The sequence below is a fragment of the Hyaloscypha bicolor genome, assembly GCF_002865645.1.
Source record: "Hyaloscypha bicolor E unplaced genomic scaffold K444scaffold_16, whole genome shotgun sequence".
Classification (NCBI taxonomy): Eukaryota; Fungi; Ascomycota; class Leotiomycetes; order Helotiales; family Hyaloscyphaceae; genus Hyaloscypha; species Hyaloscypha bicolor.
Genome location: NW_020194518.1, coordinates 2,036,599 through 2,061,545, shown reverse-complemented (window position 1 = coordinate 2,061,545; position 24,947 = coordinate 2,036,599). Strand labels below are relative to the sequence as shown.

Here is a 24,947-nt window from a genome sequence, read left to right as displayed (position 1 = left end):
TTAATTAAGATATTTATAAATAATCATAATTAATTATTCTAATCTAATCAAATTATATAAGTATTATATTAATCAAATTCTATTCACGCTATTTATAAATATTTATAAATTAATTAATTAATCAGATTAATTTTTTCGTATACTGGATCTGCTTAATATTTTATTACTACAATTCCTCACCCTGTAATAACTTACTAGAAATGACTGCTGCTGGACTTTCCGCTTATCCGGATCCCTATACAGGTTACCAGAAATCCTCCTGAGTTCGTTTCCCGAGCTGCTAACTAGCTTATACCAGACGAGTTGAAACTTTATTAAGAAGTTAATATTTGGAAGAGCAGTATCCCTTATTGAACTAGCTAAGTAAAGAAGCTAGGGTCACGTGCTTGCAATATAAACCAAGTAAAACATACTGAATTAACTACTGTTCTATAGTAATAAATAGCCTGTATATATAGCCCTGATTCCCCTAAGTTACATATACTAAACCCCTAAACCAGAAAGCCTTATACTAAATCATTTAACCTCAACTGAATTGATTTAGCCTCACAGGGCACATTATGCCCTGAATTAACCTTACAGGGTATAATTTACTTAGTAATAAGCCTATGGCTTAAGCCTATTAGTATATAGCTCCTAAGGCTCCGTTCCAGGGCTTACTAAGCCTATTAGGGGCCTCAGGCCCCTAATTTCAATAGTTTGGCCTGGGGCTATATATATACTATTATTATTAAGTATTATAATTAGTATTATTACTATAATTAGTATTATTACTATAATTAGTATTATTACTATAATTAGTATTATTACTATAATTAGTATTATTACTATAATTAGTATTATTTATTACTATAATTAGTTATTATTACTATAATTAGTATTATTACTATAATTAGTATTATTACTATAATTAGTAATTTTACTATAATTAGTATATTACTAATAATTAGTATTATTACTATAATTAGTATTATTACTATAATTAGTATTATTACTATAAATTAGTATTATTACTATAATTAGTATTATTACTATAATTAGTATTATTACTATAATTAGTATATTACTATAATTGTATTATTACTATAATTAGTATTATTACTATAATTAGTATTATTACTATAATTAGTATTATTACTATAATTATTATTACTATAATTAGTATTATTTACTATAATTAGTATTATTACTTATAATTAGTTATTATTATAGATTAGTAATTATTACTATAATTAGTATTATTACTATAATTAGTATTATTACTATAATTAGTATTATTACTATAATTAGTATTATTACTATAATTAGTATTATTTAAATCGATTTTATATTTATATACAAGCCATATTTCCAGAATATATTAGTATTATTATAGCTAGCTAAATTTAAAACCCTATATTATATATAAAAAGCAGAGATATTAATAATATTAAATCCTATAAGATTTATAATAATAATATTTCCTATTATACTCTCGTATTTTCGTATAATCTTAAATTAATAATTAATAAGCTTTCTTTTTTATAATACTATAATATATTTATTATTTCATATAATAGCTTTTACTAGTTAATTAAAGTTTTTATTATACTATTTAAGGAAGCTTTTAATTATTAAAGAGAAATATAATAATAATAATAGCTAATTTAATAAATATAAGTAAATTAATAAACCTGGGCTTTTTATTTTAATTTAATAGCTTTAATTATAATAACTCATTTTTTATATTAATATATTTCTTCTCAAATACCTAATAAAGCTTCTATAGACCGGGCTATATATTAGTTAATAAATCGGATAAATCCCATTTTTAAATTAGAATTCTTATGAATTTTTAAGATAATTTATTTATTCTAAAAATAAATACTATTAGGATATAGTATTTTTTTCTGCTAGTATATATAACTAGTATATATTATATATAAATAGCTATATTTTTTACTAGTATAAGCTATTTGGGAATAGCTATATATCTCTTATTAATATAGCTTATTTAGAGAATAATTATATTTTTTACTAGTATAGTTTATTTAGAAAATAACTATATTTCTTACTAGTATAGGCCATTTGGAAATAGCTATATTCTTTATTAAATAAAAGAATATATTTAGAAAGACTATTATTAGTTTATTAGTAATATATAATACTATTATATAATATATATAAAATACTAGTATATTAAAATTAATAAAGTTATTATTATTTAGAAATAAAAATTATAATATTATAATATTAATATATAAACCCTAAATCTATTAAGCTTAATAAGATCTAATTTATTAATTAAATTACGCCTATAATATAAGATTATATAACTAGTTATATAACTAGGAAATTCGTAATATAGCTATTCTAATAACTATATAAAAATTAGTAATAAAAAAAATAAAGAGACTATTTAATAAGTAATTAATTAAATATATAGGATCCTTATTAGTTAGTTCTTTTCTATTATTCAAATTTTCTTAAAAATACTATTATAAGTAATAGTATTTATTTTATCTTATAAATATTAAAATCTCGGTTTTTATAAAACAAAAAAAATACTACTACTAGCTATAGTATTTTTATTTACGGAATAAATAGTAGGTTTTATTATAATTTGAAATAACTTATTTATAATAAAATTACTCTTTAAATAGAAAATAAAAAGCTATTATTAGTATATTATATTATAATTTAATTAATTTAATTTATAAGAAAAATGCTTATTATTATTATACTAATTAATTAAAGGAGCTTTATAACCGGATATATACTTTACTCGAGTAATAAAGGATATATATACTAGCTATATTTGGGGTAAAGATATAATAGTATTTTTTTTATAATAATAATATTATATTTGTTTTTATTAAATAAAGTAATACTTAATATATCTACTAATTATATATAGTACTTTAGAATAGGAACTATTGTTCTGAACCTTTAAATATATCTTTCTTATTCTTTCTAAACTAATATTTTAATTACTTTATCTTTATTTTTCTTGAAATCTTTATAAAAGTAATCTTTTAAGAGCTATTTTATTTATATTAAAATCTCGATTATAGGTTTATAATACCTCTATTTCTTAGAAAAGAGGCTCTTAAATATCTGTAATAAAGTATAACTTTAAATAAAATTAGAATAATAGTATTATTTATTAACTAGATAAAATATTAGTTCTGGGAGTTCTAAAGCTTATTTCTTTACTAATATTAGAACCTTAATAGGCTAGGGGTACCCTATTTAGTATCTTTGGCGCTTTATAGTATATGGGATATAATTATATATAAGATATAATTATATATAAGATATATCTATATATAAAATATATCTATATATAAAATATATCTATATATAAAATATATCTATATATAAAATATATCTATATTTAAAGTATATTCTCTACTAATACTAGGAGCTTAGAAGACTAGGGGCACGGCATTCGGCGCCTTTGGCGCCTTATAGAAATATATATATCTTAAGTATAGGAAGTATATATATATACTTAAGGATATATTTCCTAAGTAATTACAAGTAAGAAATAGGGAGACATATATCGTGCTTATCTTTTATATATATACCAGGGGCTAAAGAATAGCCGAAAAATAAAGCCTTACTTTATAATAAAATTATAAAAATTAGCTTGCGAAGTGCAGGGAAAGGGGGCTAGAAGGGAATCTAATTCTCAATTATATAAGTACCTGTTCTAGGGTTTACCCAGAAAGGGTGTTTATATATTCTAATCAGAGTTGGTCTCCTGTTATTTCCTCTTTGGGCGTATACTCATGTTTTAGGAATGCTATGCGAGCAAAACAGGGATGTTGCAGGGATTGGCAGGGGCACACTGTTTTTGTATCTATTGTAACTGTACTATTCGTTACAAGGGACCGAAAGATGGCTTGGAAATCTTTGGCCAGGGCGATGGCCTTGTCGAATTTTACGACTTTATGGCCGGATTTAATGACCGAATCATCGAATTTATGGGAGGAGAACTGATGGCTAAGCCGGTGGAAAATCGGTTACCGAAGGCCTTAGTGTGGTACTATGGAGTAGACAGTTTAGTGGTTCGGAGGAAGCAGTGGAAGTGAAGGAAACTGCTGCTGGAAAGGCCGAAGAGGGAGTCGAAAAACCTTCTGTAGAAGGCTTCTTGATCTGGGTTGCGAGTGTCCGTTCTTTGTCCAGGTATACAAAGAATGGAGCACTGGTATGACACAGATACAAATACAGACAAAGTTGGGGGTGGAGGGGGGGTTAAGGCAAGGCTAATTGTTGCTGGACACACGGGAGATGTTACATAATCTGGGAATGGAGCACAAATCAACAAAAGAAACGGGAGAGAACATTTAAAGGGGAGGGACAATTAACCATTCTCTTAGAAGGGTGGCCCTTTAATCTCAATCTCGCATATGATTTCTTTTTGCGGCACCGCTAAAGGAAATTTAAGAACATCAGAAAACCTGACTTTCACTTCTTTGAGTAATCACTTGCATATATTAGCTTCTCAAATCGCTGAAAAGTTTATATTTGAAGCCCGTCTTGGAGTGCTTCAGCTTTAAGTTATGGTGCAGCTAATACAGAGGTTTCGCTTGTGCTCGAGCGGCTCCGTAAATAATTTAAATATAATCTTCTCTAAACATTTAACTTGTTCGTCACGCAAGCCTTTGTCAGTACCTGCATATTTTAATTATATTTCATCTGTGTCGGTAATTATTCGAATTCGAATACGTTTTTCCCTCAAACTTGTCAAGTGTTTAAAGTGAGGTTGGGCGATAAGAAAAGCTCTAGAATCCGTTAAGTACAGCTGGTTACAAGCTCAGCTCTGTGTATACATCTTTCATCTATAGCCTCATGTACATTTTTCTCACAGAATATGCCTTGGTATTTCAAGGACTCTATCTACGGAACAAGTGCTGGCGTGGGCAGCTTTCCTTACTTCGGATTTGTCGTTGGCGAACTAATTGCCTTTGTCGCTGTCGTTCTCATAAATGAATCCTATGTCAAAAAGCTTATGTTTAACAACAACGTTCCTGGACCGACATAGCGCTTATTACCCACCGTGGTGGGAGCTCCCATCTTCGCCGCTAGGTTTGTCCGGGTTGGTTGGACGGGACAAATAACATTCAATGGGTTGTCCCTACGCTGTCTAGTCTCTGCACTGGTTTCGGACTATTCCCCAAGTTTTTTTTGCAGCTGCTAAACTATATCGTTGACGCCTCCTTGATGTTTGCGGCTTCTGCAATTGCAGGCACCACTTTCATGCGGTCTCTGGCTATCAACCCCCTCTTCGCATGCTATATTTACGAGAGTATTGTGATCAATAATTGTCAAACTCTAGTTAGAACGATAGCTATAGTCTCGGTTCCTTCCCCATTCGTATTTAATTTTAATGGGAGGCAGATCCGAGCCCATAGCACTATTGCGCCGGTTCCGGATATTGAACAGGATAAAAAGAGAGACGAGGAAATGTGGATTGGTTGCGGTGGCGAGTTACAAACGGCATAGGAAGGCTAGAATGAGCACAAAAAAAGAGACCTCGAGTCTGAGCGGGAGGGGACATGGCTAGTGTTCCTAAATTACTTGATGATGAGTGTTGGTAAGGGCGGCCTCCACAGAGCACGAGGCCGCTAGGCAAGGCTAGTCCCCCTTTTTATTTTCGACCGACTCGCTTCGAGGCCCAACCTTGATTGAGACCATATAATACTGAGAATTTTTTATACATGAACTGGGGAGTCAATGGAGTCGGTGAAGGAGGACAAGACTCAATACCTGTACGCGGTGTCCTCTACGAACCTTCAGTACTGCTGTCGAGGCAGTATCTGGAGAGCCAAGATTGAGTCCTTTCGATCAATACGCGTCAACCTGCGAGCGACTTGGCGGACCGCTCCCTAATCGATACCATGATCAACAATACCAGAACCACGATCACGACTGCAATCCTTCGGCAAGACTGTAATTGCGATCACGACTATAATCGACGCGTTAGTGAGAACGCGAGCCCGATTCTCCTCCCTCGGCCGCTCGAGTCCACGATGCCAGACTCAAAGATTACGACTACGCAGTCACAACGCGTCCTTTTCCCGTCTCTCGCGCGTTTCTACGACTTTATATTCTTACGAGCGTATAATGGCATATAATACACTTCACAATAACTTGAGCATACGCGTCTTGCTTCCCTCGCGCGTTCCGGGCTCCATTTCCTCGATTTTACTATACGACAACCACGAGATCAGCCAAACGGCGAGGCCTATGGCTAATGACCCGGGAATCAGACCATATTAACGGCTGTCTGTAAAGCCAAGCTCTCTGCGAAGGAGTCTACCTGTCAGGATAATCGGGAATACATTTATCAGGGGCAAAGCCTGTGGCTTATATATATAGCATTTCTATTCGCATTTAGGCTTCTTCCATAAAAGCTCTATATTATACGAAACCAGAAACATAATACATACTTATGGCACAATTATAATCTCTTTTTACTTTACTTTATGCTTTACTAAGCTATAAGCTTACATACGACCACATTAGCCATACGGGCAGACGATATTATTATCAAGATATGTGGAGCAAGCCACAAACTTCGCAACGGGAACCGGGTTTATAGCCTAAGATTTCAAGATCTTTGAGAACTTCTTTAGCCTAGAAAGGGAGCGAGAGGGAACATGCAAGGAAAAGCGGTGTTTTAGTACCCTGCGGCGTACTATTACAGTCCTTAGGGGTTACATAGAGGGTCCTGAGGGCACTGAATGATTTAGACACATGCTTTATAGCCACTTCGGAGGCTCTGTATTCTATGACTAAATCAATCAATCAATCAATCATGGAGTCGGTGAAGGAGCCCGAATTACAGTGGTCATTCCATTTTAAAACTTTGTTGACTTGACTGCATGGCGCCAGGTTTGCACCACCTCAGCCGTCGGGTTCTTGCAACAGTGCAAGCAGCTGAGGGTTAAGCATTCTCTCTGTGCCAGCTGAGAATTACCAAGGACGACCATCTGCCATTCCCCGCATTACGAAAGTGCCAAAGAATTGTTTGCACGACCCATTGAGATTGAATGTAGTGCTTCGGTACCTTCAACCAAAGGAAACACAAGAAATAACGTGTGACGATCTCGGGAGCGAGCATAAGGCTGGTTGTGAAATTGAAATTCTTTAGCTAGTCAATCTCATATGATCATAGATTGGTTGGCATGGAACAAAACCACGCTCCTGTGTAATATTGCTCAAGTCAACCACGACACTCCACAGCCAACCACTGTTTAGCATTAAGGCTTTCCTTATCAGTAGAACTTTTACGTTTCATAGTTTTTAATTCTCTTGCACTTAATCAAACCGATTAAGTATTTTTTGGGTTATTTTAAACCATCGAAGTGGAGATGCAGAAGGTGATGCCTCAATGCTGAGACGGATATATTTACTTGGGATACTCCGCAGCTCATGGCAAAATGAGACCGACATATGACCATATCTGCAATCACCCGCTCTCTTTCTCTCATCTCCGATACACGAAATACTTCTAGTACCATTATGATATTTCTGTCGTGGGCGTGAAATCATGGAGCATGGTCCCATCGTGGTGCAAAGGTCGGTTCCTTGCATTTGTGTTTGCTTGGGCTTCTCAGTGTATGCCCGATTGAGGTCGAGTTATCCTCACATTATGGAAATATGTCCTTGGCGTTGGTGAAGAAGGAAGTATAAGACCTGAAGCATGTCTCCACCTTGGGACGAGCATCACCGAACTCAACCGAGTTAGAACTCATAAGTCCTTGACAACGAGTGAACCTTCTATTTCAAAACAAAAAGCAGACTTTCTTAAGCATAGGCACATATTCTCCCTAATGGTCAACCTCAAACAAATAGCCATCGCGGCGACCTGCTGGTCTGCAAACCGGATTGACATCTTCCGAGTTGGTTTCAACTCCGACCTTCAACGTAAGATCTACATTCCCCCTTCCTGTGTCACTCTGTGATGCCGAGAGTTTCTCCGAGCACATCGATACGCTTTCTCCATCTGCACCAATGCTTACTCAGACACAGACCTCTGGTACAATGGCGCCTTCTCAGGATGGGAATCCCTTGGTGGAACCCTAACCAGCGTCCCCACCGTCGCGTCCTGGGAACCCAATCGTCTTGACATTGTCGCAACAGGCACTAACTAGGCAGCATGGCACAAGTGGTGGGATGGTGCCAGCTGGAGCGGCTGGGAAAGCCTGGGCGGGACTTTCACCAGCGAGTTAGAAATCACCTCCTGGGCCCCCCGTCGTCTCGATTTCTTCGGTCGCGGAACAGACAATGCTCTTTATCACAAGTGGTGGAATGAAAACTCGTGGGGCGGGTATGAAAGTCTCGGTGGGATTCTGGTTGGTCCTGTCACTGCCGTTGATTGGGGCTTTAACCGCATGTAAGCACTCGTTTCAGCCTGACTTTCGAACCTGTGTTGCCGTTGAGATATCTTACACACCTACTTAACCTTAATTGTAGCGATATCTTTGGAGTCGGCACGAACAACCACTGCTATCACCGCTGGTGGGACGGCTCCTCCTGGGGGGGTTGGGAAGACCGTGGTGGCATCCTTGAGTCCGAAGTTATTACCACGAAATGGGGTGCCAATGACCTGTCCATCTTTGGCATTGGCACTGACAGCGCGATGTACTGGCAGCACTGGAACGGTGCTTCTTGGTCTGGCTGGGTCAGTCTCGGTGGTATCTTCACCAGCGTCCCTGCCGCGGTTTCCTTGGGAGCGGGACGAATTGATGTCTTTGGCATCGGCAGCAGTGGAGCTATGTACCATAAATATTACAATGGTGCGTGGTCAGGAACATGGGAAAATCTGGGAGGCATCTTTATTTCTGCACCAACAGTGGTGTCTGTAAGTCATCCTCCTGCTCCCACTTTCATGAGGACGAAAGTCGCTGAATTCTTCAGTGGGGCAATAGCCGTCTTGATATCTTTGGTGTTGGCACAGATAGTGCGGCTTACCACAAGTCGTGGGATGGCGTCCAGTGGTCTACGGGGTGGGCCAGGCTCGGGTGAGCTCCTGTACTCCCTCCTGCCCAGAATCGGCTCCGTAAGATCCAACGAAAACAGCTGGGAAAGGTGGGGAACGGCTTTTTCATCTTGCAGATAATCCTCTTTTACGCAGAAGGAAAGATAGAAACATCTGTTATTACATCTCTCAATGCCATTACAAGCTTTTGCGACGCGTCGGGGTTCAACTGAACTTACGAAAGCGCGCGGCATTGAAATCCGTCCAACTCGCTAAGCGAGGACGGGCACGATTTCAATGCTGCATTACAAAAATACTTATAATTCCGCCTTATATTATATTATTATAAAACTTTCGCCAAACTTAGATCTGCTTCCTTTTTATAATGTAAAGCACTTTTGAGGAATGTCGGGCGTTCTATTGAGATTTGGTGTGATTTTCTAAATGTAGCGATTTTGGTGTTCCTCGCATTTTGGCAGAGGACGATTTTCAACGCCGCGCGCTTTCGTGGAAGCGTCTGCGGTAGTAATTCTACACACAATACCCGTTCGTACCTTCCACAAGTTACCACTGGTGGTTCGTGAAAGCGACTGGGCCATACTAGCGACTGGGCCACCCGCAAATTTGGTGTTCCTCGCTAAATTTGTAGCACAGACCAGTATAGACGAGTTGGCTAGAAGTACCTCCCATACAAATTTACTATGTGAAATACTTGGCCCAGTCGCTAGTATGGCCCAGTCGCTAGTATGGCCCAGTCGCTAGTATGGCCCAGTCGCTAGTATGGCCCAGTCGCTAGTATGGCCCAGTCGCTTTCACGAACCACCAGTGGTAACTTGTGGAAGGTACGAACGGGTACGGGGAAAAGTAAAACGACATATCCTGGGCATTTACTAACAACCGGTATTTGTTACTTAAGCCCTTTAGAGACCTAAGTTAGATTTTTCAATATAATTATAAGCTAGTATAATATAAGGCTTAAGATATAATTACGTGCTTTTTAATATATAATAAAAAAATTCTCAAAATATAGTTTTAATTCAAAGAAATATATCTATTATTTTATTATAAAGTAAATTAAGTTTAAAGAAAAGGCTAGATTTTTGGTATTTTTATTCGAGCGCCTCTACTTCGGGTTAATAGGTTAGTCTAGCCCCTAATTAATACTACTAATTAATATAAAGGCCGCGGCCTTTATACCTCTGGCAGTATCATTTTACGTTTTCCCTAAAACACTTCAATAATTAGACACCGCTTCTAAAACAAGGCTTATTTTCTAAACTCCCAAGACAGATTCGGTCTAGTCTTAACTTAAACGTCCTTGTTACGTGGCACCAGTCACGTGGTGCCACTGCACGTGACTTAGCATATAGCCAGTGCTTTTAGCCCGGCACACAGCCTTCAGCTCAATTCAAGCTCTTTACCACCACTGCAATATCACCTTATCGTAACAGTCCTACTCATTGCGAGGATTCTTTTGTTATTATTGAGACCCTTCGAAACGATCCCGCATTGCTCTCAGGAATAGGGATAAATGAAAAACGTTTTTTATATAAAAAACCGGTTTGTATCATGTTTTATTGGTTTTATATTTTCACGTGATACTAAAACGTGACTTACTAGCCCAATTAGGCTAGCTTACAAAAAACTTCTCCCGGAGCAAACCGCGAAATCTGGTGTTTTCATTATTTTCTTCCTAATTGATTATATGCACGTGATTGCCATACAAATTAAAAACTATCGGAAATTATAAAAAACTGGCTTTTTATTACGAAAAAAATATAAAACAGCCGTGTTTTTTATTTTTCCGCATTCCTACTCAGGAACCCCATCTCAGCCCCCAGATCCTGCACACTTTCTCATTTCATTGGTCGTATGCTCGCTCTGGCGGTGAACCTACGCACAGAACATGTTCGGCTTGAAAAAGCAACGTGTCAGCTCCTGCACAAAATTGCCGAATAGAAAATGCCCCTTTATCAGATTAGGAAGCAACCCCGCCTCCTTCGCCAATTAGGCGAGCCCTGTCCGGCTGCCCGTGCTCGCTTACAACATGACAGACGCCACTGGTTTCCCCCATGCCGAACTCCGATGTCTCCGCCGTCGTACTCGTGTGAGGATACGGTGTAAAAAAACCCTACCCTGAAGTGGGTTTCTACGGAGGTAGCACGTTCGCCTCCACAAAACCTTGAATTCCAGCTGTCTTATTCGTTAGAGCCCCGTCTTGCGGCGGCTGTGGATCCTGACAAGGAATGGTTTTACAAGTATTTACCCAAGTCACTAATTAAATTTACACGTACAACGTCAAATCACTTGTAACAGTGGGTCTACGGGGCACAGACATTTTACCATTCACAGCCCCCGGTCAAGAGGGCCCACAATTACAAATATTGGGGGGGGGGGGGGGGAGGCACAGCACATGGTGCCCATAAGTATTCGCACAATTGTCCGTGTGGACAACTGTATTGACCCAACCACAATTCACACTGAGACTTCCAAGAGAAGTGATTGGCTAATAGCACAGTCCATGTGCGAACTTACTGTATGGCACCTCACTGTGTGAGGCATTTTCACACGTGCTAACCGGCCATCGATTACCAGGAGCAAGAACCCATGAGTTGGAATAGCTTCCCCGCATCCGCCCCTTTCCAGGTCGCCCACTCATAAACGCCAGGTCCGGGGCCCGAGCCATTTTTGGACATCTTGAAAAGTTTAAAATTGGTGGCATGTTGTTTCAGGGGGGCTATCCGTGTCATGCCGGCTCTAGAAGAAGATCATTGGCTCTGTTTCTCGGAGTAGGATGAGTGAAGACCGAGAGGGTGTAGGGCGAGAATGACATGCAGAGATATTGCTCCATAGATAGATTGATTCGACTATGCATGCAATACCGCCCGCTACGCCACGCTCCTCGTGCCATATGGCATCCGTGGACCACAATCAAATTTGATCCGTTATCAACCCAGGGTACCCCAGATTTTAGCCAAGCTGTCACTTTCCTACCCTAAATCGCCATGTACGTCTCTATACAAACCTTTGAAACATGGCCCACGCCCAACTATATCAATCCAGAAACGCGAGGAAACAGCGTAATATTCATCCACAGTATCCTATACACTCTCGTCGTTGTCGTTGTCGGACTTCGCATCTTCACGAGGACAAGGATTTCAAAATGTTTCGGTGCCGATGACACTTTTATTCTCATTGCCATGGTAAGCTAGAAACTTTCACACGTCACTGCATCTCTACCGCTCAAATCTTACTCTTTCCACTTCTAATTTTTTCAACAGCTACCAACAACAGCCTTCGTAGCCGTGATGCTCACAGCCCAGCTCAAATACGACTGGAACCGCCACGCCTGGGACGTTATCCCCGCGGTGGTAACTGTCGGAGGAAAGCTCGTCCTCATAACCCAGATCCTTTTCTCCGTGGCAAGCGCCTGTACCCGACTTTCCATGCTCTTTTTCACACGGCGAATTCTCGTAGCTGGCTACGACAAATTGCAGAAGATTCTTATATTCACGATGGTGGTTATGGGTGTAGATTGCTTGATCTTTGTTACGATTGCGGTTTTCCAGTGCAGGTGAGTGACTTACTTTTCTTATGTGATCTTGGGTGGGAAATGTGGTGCTAATGAGGGGAGGTAGACCGATATCAGCATACTGGACTCTATCATTCGTACCACAACATTGCATCAATGAGAACATCCACATCACGATCCACGGATCTCTCAATATACTCTTCGATTTTTGCGCCGTGCTCATCCCAATCCCCATAGTTCTGAGCCTGAACCTTCCTCTCAGGCAACGCATCATAGTTGCTCTGCTCTTCGGCATTGGATTTGTTGTCTGCTTGGCAGGCATCGTGAGAACGTACTACATGTATAAAGCTACAGCAGGTTATCGCGATGTTACGTGGGATGCATATCCTGCCTGGCTTGGAACTGCTGTGGAGCTATACCTCGGGATCGTAAGTCCCAACTTTCCCCAAACTCCTCCCCCAAATCTTGTCACTCAAAGGCTGATGAGAGGAAGTTCTGCGCTTCGGCACCACCGACGAAACCTTTCTTCGCTCGCTACATCCCAAAACTGCTCTTCGCGACTCGAAGCCAGAACTTTACATTCACCACAAGTCAGAACACTTTCACCCCAATTTGCAGTCTTTCACAGGGCGATCAGGAAGGGAGTGTGGGGCTGGAGTTCGACCATCTTTCTAGGAAAGAGAGTGAGATTCATAAGACCGTTGAGATTGAGGTTTCGCAGTCTAGGCTTGATACTTCGAGGACACCAGACACTTTTTCTACTGGCAGTATTGATAAGCCGATATGTTGAAGGTGAGCTGCTCAAGGTTAGAGGATCTCATTTGAATCAGGGAAGGGAGGGGTATCGGAGAAGTTCAGATTCACCTTTGATCAACCATCGTCATCAAGTTTGCTACAGAAGTCAACCTCAACCTCGACCTCTCGACATCTTCCATTGCCAACGCCAACACGAATCAACCTTCTCAACTTCAACAAGAACGTCGCGATCTCCCTCGAATCGGCTATTCGGCGTCGAAAATGTCGACTCGATCTCCCTACCGCATCGAGACATCAGGAGAACGTGATATTTTGACATCAGTCCCGCCAGAGATACTGGTAAAGATCATTGCCCTGATTCCGTCAAAGCACTACCTAGACCTAGTACACACAACCAAAGCTCTTCGAAACTTTATCAAGCTTAATGCTAGCAGTATATGCAACGAGGCAATCCGGTCCCGGTTTCCTGTCGAGGCAAAAGTTCTACAATCGGAGCCGGAAGCAGGATGGCTAGTCCCTACGCACGAGAAGGTCGCGGAGGAGGAGGAACGTTTTCGACAAAAACTTAATACAATCCGACCTTCCAATAACGAGCAAGGATTCAGTCTCCTGGGCAAATCACCCACAGAATCCACTGTTAGCATCAAGATTACTTCCCCTGGACCGCAATACCTTCACTTTCTGGAACACAACATACTTCAACTTTTCACGCAAGCCGAAATAGGCAAATACTCGCGGATTGCGGACAAGAGATGGCCCGCTACATATGTTTGGGTCAAGGAAATTCGTGAAGTGGTGGTAGATGGACGGAAACACTTCTTCGGTTTTCGCCATCACCCTTTCGGGGAATTGGCTGAGCCGTTTTCCTCTTTCATGCGCTCCTTCAATAAGCTGTTGGTAGAGGCCAAAAACGGAGAGCTCGTTCGTCGTGATTATGGCCGGACCAGGACCCGGTTCCCGAGAGAGCTGGTCTGGTTCTATGGTGTCGAAAGGTTGAGGATCGTAAAGGAAGGTGAGGTGGCGGACTGGAAGACTTTGCCAATCCTGCTGTGGCAATAGAGGGCTGTGCTCATTTTTCTGGCAGGGTGGCATATCTGAACGTGAAGAGGGTATGATAATGGTTCAGAAGTGGATATGGGAAGAACGAAGAAACCTTTGGGCATTGGGATACATACGGTTGTTGATGCACTTAGCGATATGGGAGCACTTACTTGGGAGCATGGTTCTTCATAGCGAAACAGGAACAATCAATTGGACATAGGAAATCGGAAGACTTAATTAATGTGGATTGCGCATTCACTCCAAATCCACACCAATAACTAACTTAACACGTGAACAAGTGATAAAATGACGTCGCTACACTGCTACGCACGACTCGTCGCCATATTCCTTTCCTCGACAACGCGATATCTATTTTCGACCCAACACCGCTTCAAAAACAAAACAAAAAACTACAAACACCACGAATCACCCAGTGCACCCCGAACAATGTTGCCACAATCTTCCTCGAGGGCAGGTACAGCTAAGTATTATTTCCCGACCACTCTCCCTCCAGAAGCTCTTCCACATATCATCGAGCAAGCACTGGCGAAATCGTACCTCGATCACGACCACACCTCCAGGTTTCCCCGCAATTTGATCAAGTTCAACGCCAACCGTATCTGCAACGAGGTGGTAAGTTCCTGCCTCCCCTTTGACGCTGCGATCTTGGGGATAAAATTGGAGGCGGGCTGGCTGGTTCCTCCACATGATCAGGTGACAGCAGAAGAGGTCAACTTTAGCGGGTCGCAGCGCCTCCTCGTAAACGGGGACAGGAAGTTCTTTAGCTTACTGCTCTAGTCACGAAAGGAGGGCGACGGTAGAGTCAGCTCGTTGCCGCCGGGTCTGTAGTATCTGCACTTCTTCAGAAAGGATTCTTCGAGACTGTGCCAAAGCAAGAGGTTGAGGGGCGGCCATGGCTGCGCGAAGTACCCAGCGGGCTTGTACTGGAAGGTGGAGAACACTTCTTTGTTGTCGGGGGGTTGACGCTTGGGGGTTGTGCAGCTTCATGGGCACATTCAATGAGCGGTAGCTGCGGGTTGAGGACAGAAAGTCGTTACCGCCCAGATGCAGTAGTGACCGGTTCCCAAGGGAGTTGCTTTGGTTTTATTGTATTGAGCGATTGCGAGTCGTTGAGAGGGGTTGGGGTATCAGTGAGGAGGAGTATGAGGATGAGGATGATTGGGAGAAATTGCCCACGTTGCTGTGAGAATAGAGAGCCGGGGATTTGATTTATTTGAAGCTGGGAGGGACATCCAAAAGTCAGGAGATGAGCCGCATCAGATGAATGTTTCTAGGGCAGCCGGGAAAGAATATATCAAAACAATTTGTTTTGGGACGACGGGTCGCTAGATTCAATTTGCAAGCCGCGGCAAAGAGAGCTCATGCAAAGGGACTCGGGATGATGCCTCTTCAGACCGCGACAAAGGATGTAAGAGAGAGGGCGTATACTGCTTCTTCGAAGTTCTCAGCAACACTGGCAATCTAATGTGAAGCTCCAACCGCCCAAGAACCCCCAATCCCAAGCAACCCTTTCTCGTCTAAGCTCTCCATGTACAACACCTCCCTCCAACCACCAACCTACCTTTAATCTCCCCGTGCCAACCTTCAAGCATCCAGCTCGCCTCACTCCTCCCACTCACCACCCCCTTAACATCATCCGAGGTATCTTACAAGCAGTCATCGAGCTATCCGTCAAATCGCAAGCACAGATAACACGCTTATATAGTTTGCAACTGACAAAAGTACACTCGTGACGCAAGCGTATAGTGCCGCATTGGTGATGGTGTGGTATCGGGTGGACGTTGAATGAGGGACAATGCTGCAGAGGCGTGGATGTGTTGTTGAGTTTGAGTTCTGATAAAAGTGTGTAGAAAGCTCGCACTTCCGCTATGTAGAGAGGGGAATGAAAACATGGGAGGAGAATATTAACCAATATTGCGGAAAAAATAGGATGACGATTGAAAACGAAAGGATTGCGAAAGGGTAGGAAACGGCTTCTAATCTAAATAGTAAGAGTTGTGTAACGGGGTAGGGTCGAGAAAGCAAATGCGGAAACGTGAAGCTTGTCACATATTTCAGCCCTTGAGGCAAACTACTTGCTCTTCAGGCCGGCAGGTAAGATGGAAGTTCTCTCTTTGTTTCTCAAGCTTCTGGAGGCACTGCGCGATTGTTCTAGAAAGAGTACCGAGTAAGTAAGAAATGGGGTAAAGAAGATGGAATGATTCTCAAACATCGTGCGTTCCGTTCTACACCGACTCTTCTGACGCCAGCGTCTATGATACACCTCCCTCTCTTGATTTTCACCCCTCAAGTGCTCGAAAGCCTCCCACTCTCAACTTTCCCAAACCCATGCATCTCCCCATAAACAGCCCTCTCACACGCCGTGATATAATTCCCAGCCCCTTCTTGAATACAGCCATGCATCCTCTACTCCTCTCTTTCTCATCCATCCCACCTTGCTCGTCCTTTCCCTCCTCAGGATCACTTCCAAGACCCTGTAGACCATAATACCAAAGCAACCCATCCTCCCACCTCTCACCAACCACCTTCTTCTGTTGGACCAGGAGCGCTTTCTCGTCGTTGCTGGGGTCCGAGGTGGAGGGAGATATTTCACCGAACATCATGCGTCTGGGGGTTGGCGACGCCGATGCTGGATTGCTTTGCCTTCCATCCACGACACGGTCTTCAACGACCTCGGCGACCTCGCTCACCTCAATCCTCTGTCTCTTCACCATCCTGTTCCGAAGAAGCTTCCTTCCGAGTTTCCTTCCCTGGTCGATGATGGGCGAGAAGCGAGGTGAGGGTGGCGTCGGATTTGATGTAGGGGACGGCAGGGAGGAAAGGACCTTCTCGGCGGACTCGAGGAAGCGACGCACGCAGTAGTTGCCGACCATAAACTCGAACATCGCTTCTTCCTTCTCCCTCTCCTGTCTTTCCCTCTCCCTATCTTCTTCCCCTTCCGCGTCCTGCTCAATCTCAGCATCCCCCTGATTCTCTCCATTTGAAGTGCTAGTCGGACTCGGCGCCGCCGTGCTATCCTGTGATCCCGCCGTCTCATTGGAGTTCGAGTTTGAGTTGGAGTTGGAGAAGGAAGACATCGAGTGCCGCGTGACGATCTCCCAACTATACTTCTCTAGAAAAATCAAGTACTGTGGTCCCGACCTGCTCAATTTCAAGCACGAGTCAATCTCTTTCTTGGCCTTGCAGCTCTGACTTCGTAACCCATTAAGGCAATTCAAGGCCCCAAGTCCATGGATCTCATCCAGCTCCGAAAGCGAGAGGTCGGTGCTCGAAGATGAGTGCAGCGCTTGTCGACACGGCGGGCATTTGCAGCCTGAGAAGAGGATCTTGTCGCGGACGAGGCGCCGCTCTTCGTTGAGGATTGCGGGGTGTGTTGGGATGAGCCAGCCGGTGGAGGAGTGTTGGGAGTGGAGGATGGTGGAGGCGAGGGGGTAGGTGGATTGGATGGCGGTGTTGCATATTGTTGCGGCGTGCGTGAGGAGGAAGGTGTGGATGTATTTTGAAGTGCGGGAGAGCGGGTAGAGGGTTGAGGGCGGAAGGTGGGAGAGGATTGCTAGGAGGAGCTCCGGGGGTGAGGTGGTGAGGTGGTCTTGGGGCGTGGTGGAGAGTGGTGTGTCCGTGGGATGGAGGGATATGGTAGGGGGTACCTGAGGGGTCGTTGGTTTGGGTGTGGGATGAGGAGGGTGAGGGAGGGACGTACTTTGGATAGAGGCATTTTGAATGAGTGACTGAGTGGCCGTGGAGGGTGACGCTACGAGAGATGAAGCTATGAATAGCGAGCCTCTGGAGGATTGGCAACTGGGGCCTCGTTGGCTGTTGATGAGGACTTGGGCGTGGACACGTGACTCGTATACCTTGTGATCAAAACAAACGCCCGACGAATGTCTTGAACGAAAACGAGTACAGTAACAAGCTTCCAATCAAGAACAAAAGTATACAAGAAAAGAAAGAATCAAGAAACTTCTGTATCGCAAACAAATTCGAGCCGAAAGAACGTATGCGAAAGAGTACAAAGTTACAAAATTCCTACTTCCCCAAATCCACAGGCCACGTCTTTAATACCACCCAACAACATGTCGCATGTTGATCATCAAGGAAGAATATGACTCTTCAACGCGTCCAGCGCGTCTGTCTTGGGCGGATAAAAACACGTGACGCGCACCCGCTATGAAAGGGTCGCTTGCGGTTTCACCACGAAAGGGGTGCCGATCTTGATTGGCGCGAGAGGAATGGGTGGTCGAGAAGGCATCAGAACTGACGCGAGCAGGACGCGAAATTCAGGTCGTGATTTTGGCCACTTGACCGACGGAGGATTTTGGGAAGAGCGACAGAGGGCGATTTGAAATGATGAGAGAGGCAGTGGGTTGTCAGGTGATGGATAATTTTCGGCCTCGTGATGGGTTTGGGTGATGACTGAGATTTCCCCAACCTCGTAAATTTTTGAAGTACCTTCGTGCCTGCGGCAGTTGCTTCAACGCGACGAAGCGTTCTATGATTCTATCGGTCAAACTTCCTATCGATGAGCTCGTGTTGGCAGAGATGGACTTCCACTCTCTCGGCATGACGACGGCATTTCCCAGTCTGCCAGATCAAGCTGCCTGACCCCGTTTTTCTGGTTTCGAGAAGATGAGACAGCAATGCGAGATCGAAATAAAGTTCGAGGAAAAGAAAGTTCTAGAGAACGGCGCAGCCTGCTCTTGGCCCACTGGGCTGTGGAGGCTCCATAGCGGTGGCTGATGAAGTTTGAAGGTGCCTTCTTCGTGGAATATTGTCATTGTTGGTTGGGTGGCCTGTCGGCACAACGGTACCTACCAACGGAGCTTTTGATCTTCTCTTCTCAGTGGAGGACTTCCAGAAGAAAGAAAGAAGGACGCAATCAAAACATTTCGTAAAACACCCAGTCCCAAAACGTACACTGTTGGAAGGATCACCATGGTGCACACCGGAAAAACAACAACTGTGTTGCATATGAATGGATGTTTCGTTTCAATACAGTCGGCCCGAAACAATAACAACAAAACGCTCTGCCTTTTAAGCCCATAATAACTTTTTTTTAAAACTATAACTTGAATTAATTAATACGAAGCAATTCAATTATAGAGCAGAATTAGGGGAATAAAATATATTAATCTGATCTTTAATAGAATTTATAGCTAATTAATAATTAACTTTTGAACTATATAAAATACGTAAATATTTTAAGAAAGTTATATGTATCTAAATAAAAGGCATATTAAACTTAGACTTATAAGGCCCCTTAAGCTTTTATAAACTTACTATATAGCAGTGAGAAACATCCAAGGAATAGGCCGGCAATCACCTGACCAAAGCCTTCAGCTGTTTCAAGTTTCATTTTCGCCGCCCTCTCATTCGCGCACAGTTTAGGGGAGCATTTATGCAGGCAATTTATTGCAGCCAGGCCCGGGAATAGCCGCCCCCACTGGACCACTGGGCCTCTCCAGACCTCCCCTCTTCCTCTTCTTCCATTTTCCCTTTTCAGACTGACGACGCAAGGACTTCAAGGAGGAGGGGGGACCTAGGGACCTCGCTGAAACGCTGATTGGCGTTTCGGCGGCGCAAGCCTCGGAATTTCCAGGCGAAAAGGCAGCAAGCTGGACCTAGGCCTGAAGTGGACTAACTCAGGCACGAGCTGACTGCACGGGCCAATGGCAGAGCGTGGAGCTTGAACTCATGTCAGGGGCAGCCCTGTCCTGACACTTTATCCGCCGCATACATCCAAGGCCAGGGGCCAGGGGCAGTTGCTCACCCTCGGGCACGCTCACTTCCTTCCTCTCCTCCTCCTGAGCTCCTGAGTGCTGAGTCCTCCCACGGCCAGAGGTCACGATCCGGGCCAGAGCCGGAGACAGCGCTCATCCCATCTCTCTGCAACGCCAACGCCAATAAATTTACCAACCCAATCCCAACGCCGTCGCCGTCGTCCTCATCCCCCCTCCCCTTCACACACCCGCCCCTCCACGGGAACCTTCACTCGTTTGCGAGACCAACAACACTGCCACTGCCACTGCCACTGCCACTGCCACTGCACCCCCATCTCCTCTCCTCACATCCTCACTCTCTCTGGATGCCCTCATCACAGTCGCTCTTTACTGCAAACATCATCGATCTTCGCCCCACCCGCATCGCGCATTGAGAAACCGACCCGCCGGCTCCGAGCGTCAATAGCCAACGCAACGTTGGTATCGTCTCGTCCCAATCCGACCGGCTGCGACAACTCGATCCCCCCCCCCCCCCCCCCCCCCCCCCCCCCCCCCCCCCCCCCCCCCCTCTGCAGCGATCAAACCGCGCGCGAGAAGACCAACACCAGCCGCCGCACCGCGATCGACCATACAATTCACTCCCAAACATTGTCGTCAGCTGCGAGCAGAAGAGCAGCCGAGGAAAATGCAACACAAGGCCCAACAATAGCAAGTCGTTGCTATTCTCGTCGAGCGACACTCGACACAATCTACCAACGGATATACAACCCACGCTCTTTCGATCCCTCATTGAGATCACCACCAACTCAATCCGCACAGTCGATCACTTCGCAGGCGGAGAACGACGAATGTGTGAGATTGATTCCATCCCAGGTCGCTCATTCAATTGATTCGGCCGCCGACGTGCCAACCACCGGCCATCCACCGTCGTTCGGCATTCCTCGACCCCTTCAGTTCTAGCCAGGTGCTCTTATCGTCCTGGCCGTGCCAGTTTCTTTCGATTTTAATTTCGACGTACATTCACAATGGGTTGTTCAGGGAGAGTAAAGGAGGACGACATCCGACCCGAGCAGAAATGGGAGTTCATCGCAAGTCTCCCGTCCCGTCTCCCATCTATCTTGGCCAATGCTAACTCTTCTTCGCAGAGTCTCAATGATTTCCACTCAACATCGTGCCTCAACCCCTTCGCATACGGTTACCTCTGGCTCTCGCTCATAATCTCCACTGCCGTCTACGCCGTTGATACCTTCACGGCTGTCAATCTTCTGGCCTTCAATAAATGGTCTGGAGAGATCAAGCCATACATTCCCCTCGATGTCTCCAAATGGATCTTCTCCGCATGTATCATCGCTTCTTGGGTCAATCTTGGATTTGAACATCTTCGTGCGTTGAGGGTTATCAAGAGAGGTGCTGTCGCAGAGAGTTTCCTGGATTCACTGGCAGTCAGACTGCAGAGTGTCAGACTTGGAAAAGCAAGAGGTTGGAGGCGTTTCTTGGTATTCGCAGAGTTGACCAAGTCCAAGAAAGGGGCTGAATATGTAGCCCTATTCACATACTTCTCCTTCCAGTGTAAGTTTCTCAGGAGATTCTAATAGGTCGTGTACTGACAATGCCAGCCTGGATTCGGATCATTTTCTGCCAAGGACCACGACAAGTCATCAATGCTTTGACACTCTACTCCGTGTTCATAGCGAAGCTCGACCCTAACAATGCAAACGACGTTGGCTCAACGCTCCTTGGATTCTTCAAGAATATTGGCCTTCTCGCCCAGCAAGAGCATCAACAAGCTGTTATTCTATCTGGAATGACCTTCACACTCGTTATTTGGGTCTTTGGGGCATTGTCACTCTTGCTTGCCATGCTCTTCTACGTCTTTTTCCTTTGGCATTATATCCCCAACGCCGATGGAGGCCTTGCTGGATATTGTGAGCGCAAGGTCAACCGTCGATTGGCGAAGATTGTCAGTGTCAAGGTCAATAAGGCTATCGAGGAGGAAGAGCGCAAGAGATTGAAGGCGGATGCAAAGGCAGTGAAGAAGGGAGAGATGCCTGCTTTCGGACGACAAGCTACATTACCAACACTGCTCGATCAGAAGTCCGAAGACAAGCTCCCTGGAATGCCAATGCTTAACCGCAACGATACCATGATGACTCTGCCCCAGTACTCAAGCCGACCTGGAACCCCAAGTGGTCAACCTACTCTTCCTGCTTTCGAACTCGATCAATTGGATCAGAAGCGTCCTTTCCCAAATCGATCTGCCACGGGTTCCTCTGCTGTATCTGGTCAAAGTTTTGGATCAAATGCTCCATTGATGGGTAATGCATCAGACATTGGCTACGCTCGTGCTGGTTCCCCTGCACCATCTCTCCCACCTCTGGACACAAATGGCTTCCCAGCAGCACCTCAACGCACAATGACAGCCAATTCACAAAACAGTAACTGGAGCCGCGGCCCTCAGCCACCCCGAATGCCGTCTGCAATGGGTGACCGAGGCTACACCCAGAGTCCAGTCTCCTACACCGACAACTACAGTCCCCGCTCCCAACCCAGCATGGACAACTTCGGCCGTCCCATGCCACGACAAGTCGAGGACCTGCGGTCCAACAGCATGTCAAACCAAGGTCCTCCCGGTCGCCGCCCCACCTTCGACCAAAACTACCCCGGCGGACGCTCCAGCCCATTACCCGGTTCAGACTACGGCCGGAACTCGCCTGCTCCAAGTCAAGGCCGTGGCCCAACAAGCCCCACGAACAGCAACGGCGGCTACCAATCCTACAACCCTGGTAACCGCTCAGCATCCTCCGCTTCCCTCGCGAATCCCAACTTTCCTCAACGTCAACCGCAGTACAGAAATATGACGGACCCGGGACCACGGGGTCAGCCTGAGGGAGGAGATTACTTTGGTAATGCGAACGCGCCGCCGATGCCGAGACCGGGAACGGGACAGAGTAATAGGAGTGCGGGCGGCAGTGGCTCTGGCCCGAGTATCGCGAGGTTAGCGAGCCCAGCGCCGTATAATGGGGGCGGGAGGCAGAGTCCGGGTTTCCCGAGTCCGATGTATCGAAGATAGATGAGGGGAGAGGGAGGGGATTGTATATTACGAAGATGAAGATGGAAAGTAGGGGAGGATTTCACGAATGATGAAGCGAATCAGCCAGCAAGTGCATAATTGTATTTCCCTTTTTTTTTTTTTGAGGCGGGGATCTGTATTTACGGAGAGCTCGTGGGTGCCAACTGCGCTAGCTAGACTTGCAGGACCTTGAGTGCACATGATAGATTTTGAGGGTCCACCTTAGTGGGTACTTCCAGGAATGATATGGCGTTAGATACCTCGATGTTTACTCTCCAGCTGCTTGGGCGCGGTTGCTCTTCGCGATTGGGTACCTTGCTGTGCTATTTCTTAATATCGGCGCGTGCTGGTCTCGAAGAATGCTGGTCTCAAAGGGTGAGTGGTACGTTGGCAAAAACGCAAGCTTGAGGAGGGACAGCAAAGTTGATTCGTTGGTAGGACGCTGGAGGCAGGGTGTGGTCACGTGACCCCCTATCTCAGCCTTTCGGTTCTGAATTGAATGGCGTGCCAAGATTTCGGTCTATGAGCTCCACATGAGAAGAAAACCAAGATCTTAAAATCAAGGCACTTTATCTTCTCTTTCGGAAACACCCAGCGCAGATTATAATAATGCCTTCCCCTTCTAGCCCACAGACATATTCATTAAATAGATAGTGGGTTCCTATATATTTACTACATCTCCTCTAGTATGAAAGACAGGGTTTCAATAAGCAGGATAACAAAATTATAGAAAGATAAATAGATTATCTAAGTATTTATACATTAGTCAACCGTAAAGCTCCTAGCCTGAGGAATTTTGCTATTATGGATGATCAATGTCGCGTAAGATCCCCTGCGTATATTTCAAACATTCGCGCAGCAAAATAGACAGGAACCCCTGTCGGCAATATATTTGGTGGAACGAACGAAGACATATCTCAGGAGGATGGCTTTACTTTAACAACCCCACCTCATGATTAAGCGGCTTTAGCCTCAAAGCCGCCCTCAAAAAATCCTCATCATCTTCCTCCAAATCTCACCCATATTCGGGTTTTCTACTTCACAACTAGGTTGATCACACAACTCGTCATTTACTCGAGCCATTGAAAGAAGCAGGTTCGCGTCCGCAGGCCGCAATGTCCCTCTCGGCAATCCTCTGCCTCTACTGCTCAGGGGTAAACGGCAACAAGTCTTCAACCTCCAAACCAGCGCGCGCTCCAACGCCTGCTCTCTCCGAAACCTTCGATTTCGTGTTCGCAGACGCGCCTTTCATCCGACCAGCAGGCGATGGCGTACTCCCGTTCTTCGACGGCTGCGAACAACTTCTTCCGCTGGAAGAGCAGGTCTGACGATAATGTGTTTACTCACGAGGAGCTGGAGAGTGAGGTTAGAGATTTGGTTGAGAAGATGTTGAAGAGTAGGGATTATTGGGTGGGGATTTTGGGTTTAGTCAGGGTGGGCGGTTGGCTGCTGGACTCTTGGCGGAGCAGGAGAGGAGGGGGGAGGAGGAGGGAGGAGGTGGAGGAGGGAGAAGGTGATGGGGAGGGGTTTAAGTTTGGCGTGTTTTTGATGACGACCAGCCCGCCGATGACCGAGTTAGGTATGAGGAAGGTAGGGTGGGGAGATTCAGATTCCGAGTGTCAATGTTCTGGGGAAGCAGGATAAGTGGTATGAGTCGGGTAAGACGATGCATAAGGAGTATTTTGAGGAGGAGAGCGCAGTGTGGGCTCCGATAAATTATCGATCGAAATTATCGATTAGTAATCGTTATCGGCTAAGCGATCTCTTTCGGCATTACCCCGAGCAAATTACCGACCCGGGTGAAAATAGCTGCTATTAATAGCTATAGCTAGCAAATAG

At 44.5% G+C, this 24,947-nt stretch overlaps 7 protein-coding genes across 7 annotated transcripts; 6 read left to right on the top strand and 1 right to left on the bottom strand.

Moving 5' to 3' along the window:
• Nucleotides 1-5,103: 5,103 nt before the first annotated feature.
• K444DRAFT_474040 (uncharacterized protein) lies at nt 5,104-5,391 on the top strand (the record flags this gene model as incomplete). The annotated part of the gene is made up of 1 exon (XM_024872915.1): nt 5,104-5,391. A coding segment is annotated over one exon (288 nt), but the record flags the coding sequence as incomplete, so codon positions are not given.
• A 2,432-nt stretch (nt 5,392-7,823) lies between these two features.
• K444DRAFT_640476 (sialidase) lies at nt 7,824-9,018 on the top strand (the record flags this gene model as incomplete). Its single annotated transcript, XM_024884501.1, has 5 exons — nt 7,824-7,917; nt 8,023-8,112; nt 8,149-8,386; nt 8,467-8,854; nt 8,911-9,018. The coding sequence occupies 5 exons, from the start codon at nt 7,824-7,826 to the stop codon at nt 9,016-9,018; spliced, it is 918 nt and encodes a 305-aa protein (XP_024742634.1).
• Nucleotides 9,019-11,849: 2,831 nt separating this feature from the next.
• Nucleotides 11,850-13,407, top strand: K444DRAFT_185807 (uncharacterized protein). Its single transcript, XM_024870881.1, has 4 exons — nt 11,850-12,174; nt 12,253-12,545; nt 12,610-12,931; nt 12,997-13,407. The coding sequence occupies exons 1-4, from the start codon at nt 11,977-11,979 to the stop codon at nt 13,291-13,293; spliced, it is 1,110 nt and encodes a 369-aa protein (XP_024742633.1). The 5' UTR covers nt 11,850-11,976; the 3' UTR covers nt 13,294-13,407.
• Nucleotides 13,218-14,625, top strand: K444DRAFT_185820 (uncharacterized protein). Its single transcript, XM_024870882.1, has one exon. It carries the CDS (start codon nt 13,521-13,523, stop codon nt 14,316-14,318), a length of 798 nt encoding a protein of 265 aa, XP_024742632.1. The 5' UTR covers nt 13,218-13,520; the 3' UTR covers nt 14,319-14,625.
• Nucleotides 14,626-14,662: 37 nt separating this feature from the next.
• Nucleotides 14,663-15,209, top strand: K444DRAFT_185794 (uncharacterized protein). Its single transcript, XM_024870880.1, has one exon. It carries the CDS (start codon nt 14,748-14,750, stop codon nt 15,096-15,098), a length of 351 nt encoding a protein of 116 aa, XP_024742631.1. The 5' UTR covers nt 14,663-14,747; the 3' UTR covers nt 15,099-15,209.
• Nucleotides 15,210-16,600: 1,391 nt separating this feature from the next.
• Nucleotides 16,601-18,036, bottom strand: K444DRAFT_625267 (uncharacterized protein; the record flags this gene model as incomplete). Its single annotated transcript, XM_024882505.1, has 2 exons — nt 16,601-17,968; nt 18,022-18,036. The coding sequence occupies 2 exons, from the start codon at nt 18,034-18,036 to the stop codon at nt 16,601-16,603; spliced, it is 1,383 nt and encodes a 460-aa protein (XP_024742630.1).
• Nucleotides 18,037-20,946: 2,910 nt separating this feature from the next.
• Nucleotides 20,947-23,231, top strand: K444DRAFT_185772 (uncharacterized protein). Its single transcript, XM_024870879.1, has 3 exons — nt 20,947-21,126; nt 21,184-21,607; nt 21,655-23,231. Exons 1-3 carry the CDS (start codon nt 21,064-21,066, stop codon nt 23,106-23,108), a joined length of 1,941 nt encoding a protein of 646 aa, XP_024742629.1. The 5' UTR covers nt 20,947-21,063; the 3' UTR covers nt 23,109-23,231.
• Nucleotides 23,232-24,947: the final 1,716 nt, after the last annotated feature.